Source organism: Ruditapes philippinarum, unplaced genomic scaffold (assembly GCF_026571515.1).
Source record: "Ruditapes philippinarum isolate M1 unplaced genomic scaffold, ASM2657151v2 ctg2204_1_1_1_1, whole genome shotgun sequence".
NCBI lineage: Eukaryota > Metazoa > Mollusca > Bivalvia > Venerida > Veneridae > Ruditapes > Ruditapes philippinarum.
The window spans coordinates 102,063-117,735 of NW_026860548.1; the positions used below are offsets into that span (position 1 = coordinate 102,063).

The 15,673-nt window shown below is 32.5% G+C and overlaps 1 protein-coding gene across 5 annotated transcripts in view; it reads left to right on the forward strand.

Moving 5' to 3' along the window:
* LOC132760554 (fatty-acid amide hydrolase 1-like) overlaps positions 1 to 15,673 on the forward strand; it is a 74,003-nt gene that overhangs the window by 40,767 nt on the left and 17,563 nt on the right. For all 5 annotated transcript variants that reach the window (XM_060752549.1, XM_060752551.1, XM_060752550.1 and 2 more), the window contains 9 exons: positions 711 to 797; positions 2,141 to 2,274; positions 3,607 to 3,813; positions 4,028 to 4,074; positions 5,750 to 5,874; positions 8,653 to 8,778; positions 12,338 to 12,435; positions 14,583 to 14,688; positions 15,512 to 15,555. In XM_060752549.1, the coding sequence (XP_060608532.1) occupies positions 711 to 797; positions 2,141 to 2,274; positions 3,607 to 3,813; positions 4,028 to 4,074; positions 5,750 to 5,874; positions 8,653 to 8,778; positions 12,338 to 12,435; positions 14,583 to 14,688; positions 15,512 to 15,555 (974 nt within the window). The remainder of the gene's footprint in view (positions 1 to 710; positions 798 to 2,140; positions 2,275 to 3,606; positions 3,814 to 4,027; positions 4,075 to 5,749; positions 5,875 to 8,652; positions 8,779 to 12,337; positions 12,436 to 14,582; positions 14,689 to 15,511; positions 15,556 to 15,673) is intronic.

The window sequence follows — 15,673 nt, forward strand, 5'->3', positions numbered from 1 at the left end:
TTAATTGGCCACAACCATAACTCTATATTTCAATTCTTTTACAAGGTATTCTGTTACTAGTAATATCCTCATTTGCGAAGCAGTCTTGTGGGGGTATTTATCACATTTAGTGATAGATCTAGGTAGTGGTGAACTAATTTTCGTTGTTTTTTCGTGGATATATCTTTTCACGAATTTAAGAACCCAACGAAATTCCATTTTGTTAGTTTTAAGATTATTTTGCATCACATTATTTACATTTTACCCTTTTAAAAAAAAAAACAGTCCACAAATTTAAGAACCAACAAAAATGTTCATTGTGACAAAACCATTAAATTTCATGCCCACGAAATTCAGTGAATTCACAGTATTTAGTGTGTCATAGAATTGTTTGCACAAATGTAATCATGTTAGCTTGACAATTGAAAGAATAGGGAGAGCTATTGTACTCATTCAGGTGTATAGTAGCCATCACACTTCTGTTAAGTTTTTGTGTGCATGTTGGTATCTCAAAATCTACTGAAATGAATGTGTTGAAACTTCACACACTTATTTGAGACCATAATAATAGGTCTTTTTCAAAGGAAAATAACTCTTAACTTGGATTTCACTGATATGTAGTCCTGTTTGGATTTAGAAAATTCTACATTATCCAGGTATTTGACTGAGAATAGTAAAGCTATCTGTCCTATAGACAGGTCTTGTGATTAATTTGAATCTGTATATTACAGCCTTTAGCTGAAGATTGTGATACTCAGAAGAAGAGATTGCCATTACATGGTATTCCAGTCAGTATTAAAGAAAACTATTTTTTAAAGGTAATATTTTAGTAAGACATATATTTTGTTGAAGCGAATCATCTCTTTGTATAAACAAAGAAATTATTTAAATAGTTCACAAATTTATGAGTTTATGTAAAAATGCAGTTCTTCTTAGGCTAGATACATTTACCAACTTTTGTCAAGAAATATCAAATTATCACCATATGTGCAGTAATGGGTTAACTCCTTATATATGGAATAAGAGTTAAACTGTTACTGCACTAAGGTGACAAAATGCTAAAATATTAAATTTTGTACAGATAATTAGGTTTTTTTATTCAAACTTACATGAAGGAAGAATAAAAGTATCCCATAATTAAAAAAGTGAAGTTGAACCACTTGTTTCTCCTCAGAAACTAAAATGGCTAGAGCTTAGATTTTTGGCTTGAAGCATCATGTAGTGGACGTCATGGGTTTTCCTTATCTGTTTTTAGTAAATTCTTAAGTAAATTCTTTAAAAACCATCTCCTCTGAATCCATAAAGGTTCAGGCTTCAATATTTGGCATGAAACATCATTAAGTATGCCTGTACCAATATTGTTCAAACAAGAGACTTGGGGTTAAAATTAGCCCTACCCATTGGAGTCTCTTTCTTTTATGTATATATCAAATGCTTTAAAAAATTTCTTGAAACCATAAAGGCTAGAGCTGAGATACTTGGCATGAAAGATTGTGTAGTGGACCACCTGGGATTAAATTGGCCCTGTTTTGAGGGGTCATGGGTTAACCTTATATGTATATTAAAGAAAAATCTTAGAAATAATCTTTTCTAGGCTAAAGCTGAGATATTTTGCACAAAACAGGTAGTGAACCACTACCATACTTATTTAAATAATAGATCTGGGGTCAAAATTTGCCGTTCCCAGGTCCAGGTGGTCTTTGGTTTTCCTTATAAATTATGGTTACAGTAAAATCTTTAAAAATCATCTCCTCTTAAGCCAAACAGATTAGATCTTAGATATTTGGCGTAAAGCTTTTGTAGCAGACATTATGCCAAAAAATATGCAGCTTGGGTAAAAAATGACAAACCCAATGTGAGCCATTAGTACGGACTTTATCATTGAAAAATAAAATTTGTGACCTTTTATATCCTTTTTGTATCTTCAGTGAACACATCAGGGCTATCATAGCCCTCTTGTTTTAAGAAGGATAAGGGATCATTTAATTAGGGAAATTTTTCAGACACTACTCTTTAAGTTTAGGTAGTTAATTGATATGATTTTTATTAAGATGCAAACAAATATAATACTTATTAAAGGCAGCAAAGTTTAGCTTTATACCCCTAAAAACATAATGTAATGAAATGTATTATGACCTTAAAACTTGAAGTATATTTTAAGAAATTTGACTGTACTGGTGGAATGAGCCCTATGATAGGAAAACCTGCTAAAGAAGATGGTGTACTTGTAAAGGTATTAAAACATGTTGGCGCTGTGCCGTTTGTGCGAACAAATATTCCACAGACCATGATGACGTAAGCTTTTCAAAATTGTATACAAATTATACCTTATATTTTCTACAAAGAAATGCTATAATATTTTAAATTGAATGCCAGTCAGAAAATAAGTGCATGTATCTGAAAAATATTAAGGTATTGTCAAGTTTTAACTTGTATTTTGGTGTGTATTTTCCCAAAGTATTATAAGATTTATTGTCCAAAAATTGTTTACCAAGTAAATTTTTATCAAGAATTACAATGGGATGAAACCATAAATATTTTTTTCAAATTTTCAATTTTGATAATATTTTAGGAATCATAACCTCTGAACTGAATGTACCCCACCACAAAATATGTCTTCATATAGCCTATTGAATATTAATCTGGGCACCACACTGAGACATGTAGATTTTTCCCGATGTGGCTTATGCAATAACTCAATTCATAATAACTTAAAACATTCAATGGAAATGTTTTTATGCTCCTCGAAAAATTTCGGGGGAGCATATAGTTGCCGGGTTGTCTGTCAGCCCGTACAAATCCGGAGGTACTTGTGTGACTTGGAGAACAATGGGTAACAGTAAATTCTCTTTGATCCTATTCATTCCGTTTTTACTTGTGTGTCTTTTTTTAAGCCTTGTGTGACTAAAAATGGCCAAAAAGATCAAAGGAAAAGTCACATAAGTACCATTTTGTGAGTCCGTCCGTCAGTCCGTTCGTACAAACGTATGTCCCAAATTTGTGTCCGGCCCATAACTTTGTTATTTGAAGTCGGATTTTACAACTATTTCACAGAAATGATCACCATATTGAGACAATGTTTCGCATGTAACATTAGGGCACTACCTTGAAGGTCAAGGTCACAGCATGATCTTGAAGCAAAATTGTGTCCGGCCCATAACTTTGTTATTTGAAGTCCGATTTTACAACTATTTCACAGAAATGATCAACATATTGAGATGATGTGTCGTGCGCAAGACTGTAGATAAATCTTATGTCCGTGCTCTGTCTTTGCCCTGTTCTGTTTTTGATTGGGGTCCGCCTGGGCTCCTTGCCATGGGCACTTGTTGCTGGGTCATATGGGGGTTGCGTTCATTGAACGCCGCCTTTCCTTGTTGATCATGTTTATCATATTTTATTAAGTAGAAGTGCAGTGCAAATAACAGTAACTCTGCATTGCCTAAGTTTGGAATTATCACACTTTGAACTTTGTCTGGGACATTACTCTGAAACTACAAAAGATATACTTTCCTATGTCCAAATCCTAGTCTGGGAGCATCACTCAGTTCAACCGGCTCTTGTTTCATATAGAGTCAGTATAAAATATTCTAATGCAAAAAGAGAATCAAGAGGAAGTATTTATTACAGATGTGAATGTTCAAACCCTATCTATGGAACAACTGTAAATCCGCATAACTTAAAGCGTGGACCAGGTGGATCATCAGGGGGTGAAGCATGTATTTTAGGGGCAGAGGCTTCTATTTTAGGGTGGGGAAGCGATATAGGTGGCAGTCTTAGAATTCCAAGTCATTTCTGTGGTACTTCTTGTTTAAAACCAACATCTGGAAGGTTAAGGTATTCATAATTTTATTGTTTGTTCAGTTAATATCCTTTCCATACATTGCTTCAGGTATCTTCTATGAAAGGGCACATTAGTAATTCCACTGATCTTCCAAAATCTAAGTTTCTAATTTGGAATGTTTCTCATTATAATAAACTGTATTTATATCATTTTTTTTATAAAAGTTGTTTTAATTAAGAATTGAAAAGGGCCTGATTTATATTACAGTTTGAAGTCATCAGAAGAACTTGATGGTGGCAATATGCAGACTCTAAGTAAGTTTTGTATTCTTTATATAAACTATCTGGATAGCATATTTCACATCTACAGACTTCTTGCTTAGCCTCTGTAGTTTAATTTTTAGTCTTTTACAGTTATAAAAGAACAATCTACTGAGAAATAAAGTTATTTTGTTGAAAAATGAAGTGATTTTATTGATTGTCAAATGAAGTCAATCACAGAAGTATATATAATATATTCTAAATTTCAGACTTATGATATAGATGAGTTATCCAGAAATAGATGCCTTGTTTTCTAGCCTTTTGCTAAATCAGTTTAATGATAAAATTACTATTTAATCATTCAAGCACTTAAACTAATCAAAAATGAAACTACAGTAACTTATTTAGGTGTTGACTTTGTATAAAATATTCTTGGGCATGTTGTTCTTTTTGATCTTCTGTGTCTGGAAAATTTAAAACTGATCAATAGAGTTTCTTTTAACTTGGCATGATGAGAAAATAATAATATCTGTCATATGTTGCGGTTCGGACCGGAATATCCGTCCCGAGGGGACCCGCCCATTGGGCGGGTTCCAAAGGGACGGATATTCCGATCCGAACCGCAGACATGAAAGATATTTTTTCTTGCATATTCTGCCATATTATTTCATATTTAAAATGGTTTACCTCAATATGATATATGTTCATGGAAATTAAAGTCATTTCATCCATAACTATTTTCTTACATTAGCGTATGAACTTACAACTTAAATAACAACGGCGAAATGACGTCATCCTAAGACATATTTCCCTTCTAAAACGACGTCATTTTAACGCGATTCATTCATAAATGGCGCTAAAATGACGTTGTTGTTTGGCACGCGACTCATCTGGCACCCCCCATGCCAGATGAAATTTCCGGCATGGGTAAAACTCACGGAAACGCCAGTCTGCTATGCAAGAAATATTTCTGCATCACACAGACCAAATATGGAAAATTCTTGCTTACACTCTAGAGGTTCCTTTTTTAGCCCAAATATCCTGGAAATTGGTGAGAAAATTGTTAAGATGATTTCTAGTTCAAGTTTGAATATTTGTTATCACAAATATGCTCAAATATGGAAAGCTCTTGTTAACACTCAAGAGGCAATATTTTCAGTCAAAATGTTCATGAAATTGGTCAGTAAAGTTGTTATGTAAAAACCTTGCACTATTTCAAATGCTGATATGAATGCTGGTATCATTTTGAGATTGAGACACTATATCTTCTTTTCATTGGGGTAACTAAGCTTAGGAAAATACATTTATGTTTTCCTTTGTGAAACTACAATGCCAAGAGCTTAGAAATTAAATTTTGTCCTCAAGACTAATAAAAAGCAGAAATTAACAAATATTTAAAAAAGTTATGATGCTTTGGTAAAAATTGACAAACACAATGTGACCTCATTACTGTAATGGTGACCTTTCCTAGCAATATATTATATTATAATAAATCTCAGGTGAGTGGTCCAGTTGCTTGTGTTTCTACCCTTCATAGACAATCATTTTGTAGCAGTATTAGGCCACAAGTGAATATACTGGGTGCACATTTTTGGATTAATTCATTTGGTAAAACAAACATCCAAATATATTATATAGTTAAGTACAGATCTAGATATGCTTGAGTAAAAGTTTTATCACATGATATTAACATGTACTATTTGGTTATGAAATTTGATTTATCCTTTAGTTAGAGCAACTCCTGGACCAATGGCTAGAGATGTTGATACATTAGTAACAGCAATGAAGGCAGTTCTGTGTCCTTATCATTTTGAGCTGGACCCTGATGTACCTCCATTACCATTTAATACTGAGGTAACACTACACTTATGTTTTATATTGAGTAATTGAAATTGGTTAAAACTGAGGTAAAAGTACTAATGTTGTGTTATTCTGTGATAAAGAAAATGAAATATTTAGTTGAAACTGCTATGATAATTAACTGATTTTTTTTTATGAATTGGTCTTTAATGGAAGGTCTGTAATTCGATAAGTTATTATCTTGTTGGTATACAAAATTACAATTTTTACAATATTTACCTCCCTTGCCAACAATGGCACTCAATATTCTATATTTTATTATTGACAAAATATGAAAAAAACAATAGAAACAGTTAATAGAAGTGAATTGTCAAATTTGTTTATATATAGGGAATATATTACTAGTATAACACCAATATGTTAAAGGTTTTGATTAGTTATTGGTGAAGATAATTGTGAGAGATTTTTGTCTCACCTTTAAAGTGATAATACTTGTCAAACTAAATGCAAATGTAAACCCTTTAAAGGGTATAAATCTATCTTTTGAAATATTTTAATAAAATTTATCATCTGTAATATTATATCGGTTCCATTATTATATGGTTGATTCCCGAAAAAGTTGTAACATGGAATGTCTCTCTTATTTAACACACAGTAATGTACGGAAACAGAATAAAATGTTTGGAACAAAATATTTTGTTATTTTAAGTAGGGTTTTATCCATTCAGCAATGATTTTGTGTATGCTCCATTTTCTTTTAAAGCAATAAATTACATTTTCACAAGAATATACAAGTGATACATTTATATTTATTTATCAATATTTGAAATACTAATCTCTTATGAAATGCCAACTCTAGACCAATCCACTTTAAATACTGAGGTAATGGATTAAATTGTGTTTACCTTAATTGTACATATCACAAGGATAAAAGTGATACAGTCATGTGAAGAAGTCATTTTGTTAGCAATGACAATTGGTATTTAAATTTGTTGTCACAAAGGCACAAATGTTGTTTCCTTGATAACATATGTGTATTGTCTTCCTAAAGTCATATGAAAATTTGTAGCTTTTTCTGACTTATTGAAAGGTTTGTGTGTATATATATATATATATATATATATTATCAAAATATATGCAATGATAATATGAAGGTAATATTTATTAGTTACAGTAGTTTTAGTTTATTGTCCCCCGCCTTTTCGAAGAAAAAAGGGGGATATAGAAATAGGCTCCGTCCGTCTGTCCGTCCGTCTGTCCGTCCGTCACACTTTCGTGTCCGGTCCATAACTTTGTCATTTATGAAAGGAATTTGAAATAACTTGGCACAAATGTTTATTATAATAAGACGATGTGTCATGCGCAACAACCAGACCCCTACCTCCAGGGTCAAGGTCACACTTGCTCATTCAAGGTCAAAATTGCCTATTTGAGGGTATATGTCGTGTCCGGTCCATAACTTTCTTATCTATGAAGGGATTTTGTAAATACTTGCCATAATTGTTCACAATAATCAGACGATGTGTCATGCGCAAAAACCAGTCACCTACCTTCAAGGTCAAGGTCACACTTTGAGGTCAAATATTAACATAGTCTGTTACAGGGTATATTTCGTGTCCGGTCCATAACTTTCTTATCTATGAAGGGATTTTGTAAATACTTGCCATAATTGTTCACAATTATCAGACGATGTGTCATGCGGAAAAAAGCAGTCACCTACCTTCAAGGTCAAGGTCACACTTGGAGGTCAAATATTAACATAGTCTGTTACAGGGTATATTTCGTGTCCGGTCCATAACTTTCTTATCTATGAAGGGTTTTTGTAAATACTTGCCATAATTGTTCATAATAATCAGACGATGTGTCATGCGCAAAAACCAGTCACCTACCTTCAATGTCAAGGTCACACTTGGAGGTCAAATATTAACATAGTCTGTTACAGGGTATATTTCGTGTCCGGTCCATAACTTTGTCATTTATCAAAGGAATCTGAGATAACTTGGCACAAATGTTTGTTATAATAAGACGATGTGTCATGCGCAACAACCAGACCCGTACCTTCAGGGTCAAGGTCACACTTGCTCATTCAAGGTCAACATTGTGTATTTGAGGGTATATGTCGTGTCCAGTCCATAACTTTCTTATCTATGAAGGACTTTTGTAAATACTTGCCATAATTGTTAACAATAATCAGATGATGTGTCATGCGCAAAAACCGGTCACCTACCTCCAAGGTCAAGGTCACACTTGGAGGTCAAATACTTACATAGTCTGTTACAGGGTATATTTTGTGTCAGGTCTATAATTTTTTCATTTAGATCAAAGGATTGTGAAAATACTTTGCACAAATAGTCACTATAATAAGAGGATGTGTCATGCGCAACACCTGCATCCCTACCTCCAAGGTCAAGGTCACACTTAGAGGTCAAAAATTAAACATAGTCTGTTATAGGGTATATTTTGTGTTGAATTTAGAACTTCTTCATAGTTCAAGGATTTTGAAATAACTTGGCACAAATAGTCACAATAATAAGACGTTATGTCATGCACAACACCTGCTCCCCTACCTCCAAGGTCAAGTTCACACTTAGAGGTCAAAGCTTAACATGATAGATTTTTAAATTCCGTGTTTCATTTTATTTTTTTTAACAAATTATTGTTACATTTGCAGATCTAGCATTGATCATAATTTTGGACTGAATGTCCTGAGATCCATACCTCAATCTTTTGAAATAGCAAAATTTTATGCTTCATATAAAACTCCCGGGGCGGGGGACGTTGGTAACTCTGTTACAAATTCTTGTTAATATTTACTGTAGTGATATATTTTAGGTATACGAGTCAAAGAGGAAGCTACGTATAGGATATTATACATATGATGGCTATGTCCCATGTATACCTAGTGTAGAGAGAGGTGTTCTAGAAGCTAAATCTGCGCTAGAGAGTATGGGTCACACTGTATGTTTATCTTCCTATTTTTAGCTAAACTAATCTAAGAAAAAGTAAAGCTATTTTACTTACCATGATATGAGCAACACCATCACACTTTGGTTAAGTTTTTGTATGCAGTTGGTATCTCCAAATCTACTGAAGGGAATGGGTTGAAACTTCACACACTTGTTCTCTGTTATTATTAAACATTATAGGCACATGAAGTCTCCTTTCTGAGTTACCTGTTGAAAGACTGGGACATGTAGGCAGACAGGCAGATAGATGGGCACAAACAATTTCTGCTATGCATAAGTTCTCCTACATTTTTCAAGGGATTTTGACCAAACTTTCATACCTTATTAATATTCATCTATATATTTAACATGTCAAAAATCAACATGCAATATTTGCCACCACCCCACCACATCCACCACCACAAACAAAGTTTAAAAAGTAAAAAAGTGTTTAAATGGCAAAATACTGACAATATTCACCAGGGCACTTGATAATGAAGCTTTAGTGAAAAAGTGTTGAAAAACTGATTTTGTCTCTTTAACATGTTTTTTTTATGCTCCTTTTTACTGTGAAGCCCTGAGAATAGTCAAGTGCATTGTCTTATATTTTAAATATATATATCCATATGTTGTTGTCTTCTGATGTGTAAATATTCTCAATTCCTAAACTAAGTAATGAACATTCGCTGAACATTGTTTGAATGGCCTACAAACATTTGCACTTTGCCACTGTGGGTTTGAATTCCATTAGGGACACTTTGGATTCTTTCGTGTGATGAAGTTATCCAGCTAGTTGATGGAATGTCAGTAATTCTACTCAGAAACCTGTTCATGTGTTAAATAATGCGGTGAAGGGCACTTGAGGTATTCCCCCACCAGTAAAGCTTGAAAGTCGTCATTTGACCTATTCTGTGTTGGTGCGACATAAAACCTAACTAATGAAAACACAAAACGAAGGTCTAGTGCTATAAGGGCGTAAATGCATTTTTGCAGGTTTCGGGAAATTGAAAAAAACTGTCTGCAGACTTTGATTCTTTTTCAATCATGGTAAAATTTGGGACACACTTAGAACAACTTATATCGACTTTTTTTTAAACATTTTCAAATTAGAATAACCCATCACCTTAATAAAAATTCACAAAATCCGTATTATGCCCTTTTAATATTTACATTTTTGTGCATTGGCCAATAATTCTAAAAAGACGTAACTAGCAGTTTCGCTCTTTAAAATTGTTACTGGGACTTGGCTAAATAGGGCGTAACTAACATATATGCCCTTTTAGATTTAAGTGTATTCATTAATTATCAATACAATTATACAATTGTTTGTATCGATAACAATAATGAATTGTAATAAGTGACCGTTGTAAACTATCTTTAGTCTTTAAACCTATGACATTGTATGTGAAGGTTACATGACAGATAAATAAAACAATACTAAAGTCTTGATTTTAAATGTTACATAATTATATGACTTAGAATAGTCACTGTGTTTCATTAAATTGACCTCGAGCTGCTTATTATATATAGGTACAACACATTGATTCTTTCCTAGAATTAACTTAAATGACTGATACATTCTGTGTGTTGAAAACCCACGTAGTAATGCTACATATCAAATATCTTAGCTCTGAGTAATGTGTCGTAGTTTCCTGTGGCCCATTGAAACCATTTATGTAAAAGGTTGTATTTCAAGTTGGATTAAGATCCTGCTTATGATTAAAGAAGAGATAATTCTAAACAACTTGTGGTTAACGACGGACGACAGACATATTCCTATCATAGACAAAAGCACTAAAACGTCAAGAACGGAACATTATTACACTTAATGTACAATGATGCACATACACAGCTAATAGGCAACTTTGATACAAATTTTAACAGTTTAGTTTATACACATTTATTTTAGTTCGGTTGTGTTGGAAGTTGTAAGCTTATCTAAACACATTCGAATATGCCCCCATGAAAACAATACCTTGGTCCTAACGAGGTTTGAACCGTTTGGTTCTAGTTACAGTTGGCTGATTGAATGATTGAAGCAAGTTGAAAATATTTTTGAAAACTAAAACATATATTTTCAGATAAAATACACAAAATAAATCTTTTTTTCTATATTGAGGCATGAATGAATGATAAATAAGATACACATGAAATATAATCATCGAATCATGTACATCATGTATACATATTGTACTCAGGAATTTGAATTACTTTAATACAAACTGCCAAATACAAGCTTAAAAGCATTTGAAACTTTGAAAGAATACACTATTTATACTACTAACAGTTTCAAATTCAAATTTTATTGTAATTAACAATCAACTTTAGATCAACGACATTATGACTAGGCAATGTCAACTGTATTTAACATTAAAGTGTCTGAACTCTATGTCACAATACCATTCTTTATTCCAGTCACACAGTGTTGTCCAATACCCAATGTACAATAACCTTCATTATTATTTTAATAAGTTTAATTAATAGTTTTCCCATGAAGAAATTATTAATATTAGCTTTTATGTAATCTGGGTCTTTTCGACCCTTTTACAAGCTTGACATGCGCGATGTCTCCTGTCATCTCAGAATGATTTCTAACACAGACGAGGTGTGGATTTTGTCAGCTTCTAAAGTTTTTTACGGCAAAAAGACACTTTGTTAAAAATATCAGGTTTCTTTGTTGCCACATGAAGCTATAGGGGTAGAATATACATTCTTTAACATTACAAAATTTTGAATGTTTATAAAGACAATTTAATGCAATATCGTTGCTTTCTTTTTTAAAATTTCTCGGTCTATGGGAGGGGATATTCCTCCCACACCCACCTGACTATAGCTAGATAGGTACAACTAGAGGCCTTTATATTATGAAACATGCAAAGCGCTTGTTTGAATGCAATATTTCTAGTGATTCAGTAATTCAATCGCATGCAAAGTAATAAAACTTTGATTCAAACGAATTGACAATTCATAGACGATGACTCAAATGATTTTTGTCAACTTTTTCCCCGGGGAATAGACCTTGGACCCCCTTATCTACAATGCGTATTCTTAAAATGTGACAAGGTATGTCCCTGACTCGTGACATAGAGTCCTAACGTGCGTAAATGTGACTATCTGACTATCTGTTTGAACTAACGTATCAAAGTCTTAAAAGGGCCTAAGTATTACTTAGGCTCTTATAAAATTTGAGAACGGTGTAGATATGGTGTAGTTACGCCCTTATAAAATTGTCCTTTTGGACTCGATGCACTTACGCCCTACCTATCATTCTTCGATATTGAAGCCAAATTAAATGCTAGAGTAAAGATATTTAGTCAGCAGGTGCGCGATGACGTTCTGCTTCGAATGGCGTAAAAACATGAAAAAGGGCGTAAGTACGACTTACGTCCTTATAGCACTAGACCGTCGAAAAACTGATTGACCTAGTACATTATGAAATTTTATAAGCAAGTCGTATACATGTATATTATGTACTAGTCATATATAGGTACTGTTTGTAAATATATGATCTCTACTTATATTCTCTATCAATGATTTTAATTCTTTTATATATATATATAATTATATTGAAGCTTGTGTCATTTGAAGTACCAAATGTAGAGGAAATGTTTGGAACTCTCTTCTTGAAGGCATGTTTTGGTGATGGTGGTGAACATTTTCTAGAAATGATGTTAGTATTGTGTTCATTTTAGTTCTAGGAATCATTTGTGTATCCCATTATGTTTTAGAAATTAACACAACTTTTAACGAGAGTGTAACAACCTTTCTGTCTTGTATCTTAATCATTTTCTTGTTTTAAGCATCTTATTAATACTTAATGTTTTGTCTTGAATAAATCTCCCATGTCACTTGTTGTACTAAAATTGACATTTTATGTTATCTTAAGAAGAAATTCTGCCTCAATTCTTCAAATCAAAACATAAAGAGCTTTTTGCACTACCTTCAACATTACATACCATATCATGTACTTTAAGTTTGGAAAGATAAAAGTATTTGTATACATAGTTTGCATGTATAAACCATTATTAGAATGTGACATGCTGTGTAGCATGTACTTACTATTCATCACTTGACTGTCTTCAGTGAAGATCTACAATTAATCTGTCACCGTTTCTAAAAATAGAAAAATGGTTTCTGGACTATAACTAGAGTAAGGAATGAGGTATTGTAATCAAACTTGGTGTATAGTAAGCTTATGTGGAAACCCTGGTTGGTATTGCATTTGGACCCCTTAGGGTCAAGGTCACAGTTACTAAAATAGTAAAATGGTTTCCGGACAATAACTAGAGTTAGGAATGAGATATTGTAATCAAACTTGGTGTATAGCAAGCTGATATGAAGACCCAGGTTTTGCATTTTGTTTAGAAATTTTATGCCCAGATATCAGTTAATTTGGTTCATTTTGTTTTTGTCAAGTCTATGTATATAACTGTCATTTGTTGCATCTTCATTTTATAAGACTTGGGTACAACATCTCTCTAAAAGAGCATTTTATTTTGACATATTTAAATGAACTAGAAAGAGCACTTTATTTTAATTTTAATATATTCAGATTTGACCAGAGCGGGTTATTTTGATTTATTCAAATATGGCCTCTGGGGTCAAATTGGCCTGTCTGTAGGTCACTTGATTTATATAAACTTATAGGAAACACATTTAAGTCTTATTTTGTAAAACTACAAAGCCCAGAGCTTAGATATTTAGCATGTAGCTTCATTTTGTAGATTTCTACAAAAGTTATATTAACCCTTTCACTGCCATAGGGACAGCTTATGCTGTCCCTGTTATTTTTGGCGTATTTGCCATATGGACGGCTTTCGCCGTTTCTATAATAATACTAGTAATAATAATAAATTGAAAATAATAATAATAAAGATAATAATAAATATAAAGAAAATTATACCATCGACAATAATTATTATTATACTACAGATTTGGAAACATATATAATTATTATAATACTTATAAAATTAATGATAGTTATATTAATTAATAATAAAGTAATTTCTAAGAAAACCCTCCGGCAAATAGATGATCAATAAAACAATAACCCTCTGGCAGCGAAAGGGTTTAAGATATATATACATGAATATATACACACACTATGCTCAAATTTGATATTTGTAAATATTGATAATTGGCTCACAGTCTTTTTGTGTCACCTCTATGAGGGGCATTATCCAAGATGCAATTTCTTTAGAGTCATGTCCCTTTTTAACTTAAGTATTATTGATAATGGTTGCCCTTAACAGATGAGCTTGAATACCACATGTGGTGCTATTGTTATCATATTGAACTAGAAATGACTATGATTGTTAAAATTATTGTAAACCTTGTATCTATAAAAGATAATGGAGTATTGTTTTCTTTAATCATTAATATATACCATCATATTATCAGTTTCTCTGTGACTTTCATAATGGTTACTTATTCTAACTAACCAGTAAAGATGATAGGTGGGGGAAAATATGCGTCATTTTGACATTTCTTGGTCAAATATTGCCAACTCTGACAGGGTGCTTCATTTTGATGGCCACCTGAAAATGTCTGTCTTTTTTAATGTATTCCAATATTGCCACCTCTGCCTGCGCACTTCATTTAAATATATCAAATATGTTCACCTCTGAAAGAGCTTTATATTTTGATGTATTAAAATATGGCCACTTAAGAGCACGCTTCATTTTAAGATATGGTAAAAAAATCACCATAACTATTCAATAACATCAGGGGCTGGGGCATTCATGTTTTACTAACAAAGCTTGATTCATTTATAAGTTACATGAAGCATTTATTTAGCATATTATTATCTCTTTATAGGAAGAACGATGAGATAGACCCATCAATACAACTGCTTGTTTACCTGTATAAACTCCCATTTTTTATGCAAAAGATTTTGTCATATGTTGCTAGCTTTATTGCAAAGGTAAGTGTAAACATGTTTATTTTAGGTGGTGCTTTGTCGGTCAGTGATGCATTTCTGCATCTTTTCTTATTTCTGTGCATTAAATTCCGAATTTTGATCATTTTTAGTTTGACTTGTTTTTTTATATTAAGTAAAAATGGTGTATTGTTACAATCATGGCAGAGTTTCCTTTGTGGTTGCCGTCCACAAACTTAAACTTTGATCAAAACTTTTTAAGTTTTTCTTAGTGTATTGTCTTTATACTTGGCCACAACAACCTTTAGGACATGCCCTTTCAGTAGACCAGATTAAACTTGACCTTTATAAATGACATTGACCTAAATTTTGCTTGATTTTTGCTATTTATGGCTATAACTGTTATTTTTGAATGGATTGACTTTTAGCTTGAACACAACAATCTTTTAGGATAGGCATTGACCTACATATTTAAACACAACATCAATGGATTATCTTTAAACTTGGGCAAAACAACCTTTTGGACAATACCCTCTAAAAAGGTTGACTGACCTTGAGCTTTAATTGACCTTGACCATCAAGACCAGATGATTGAATTTTGCTTATATTTCCGGTACTTTGTTATTTATTTATTAAAACGATTCATCTTTGGACAAAACAGCAAATGAGACTAGGCAGATTTATTGAAAAAAAAATCTTTTTTTAAAGACTTGTTTAAAGTGTTTGTTTGATTTAGTAAAAGTAAAAAAAGCTGGCTCTTTTTATTTTTGGTTTTAATTGGTTATTTATCATTGTTGCTCTCAACAGACGACCATTGGCAATGCATGGTCATCTCTGTTTTTGATATATTTCATATTTATACATACAGGAAAAGGTGCCTGGTCTACAAATACGATCAATGCAGGGTGTTAAGTAAGTTTTTGTTGGTTTTAATAAATACATACTATCATGTTTTAGTCAATAGTATAAGAAATTGGCTGTTCAAATTAAATTTCTTACTTCTGTGAGTTTATAAAAGTTCAATCTAGCC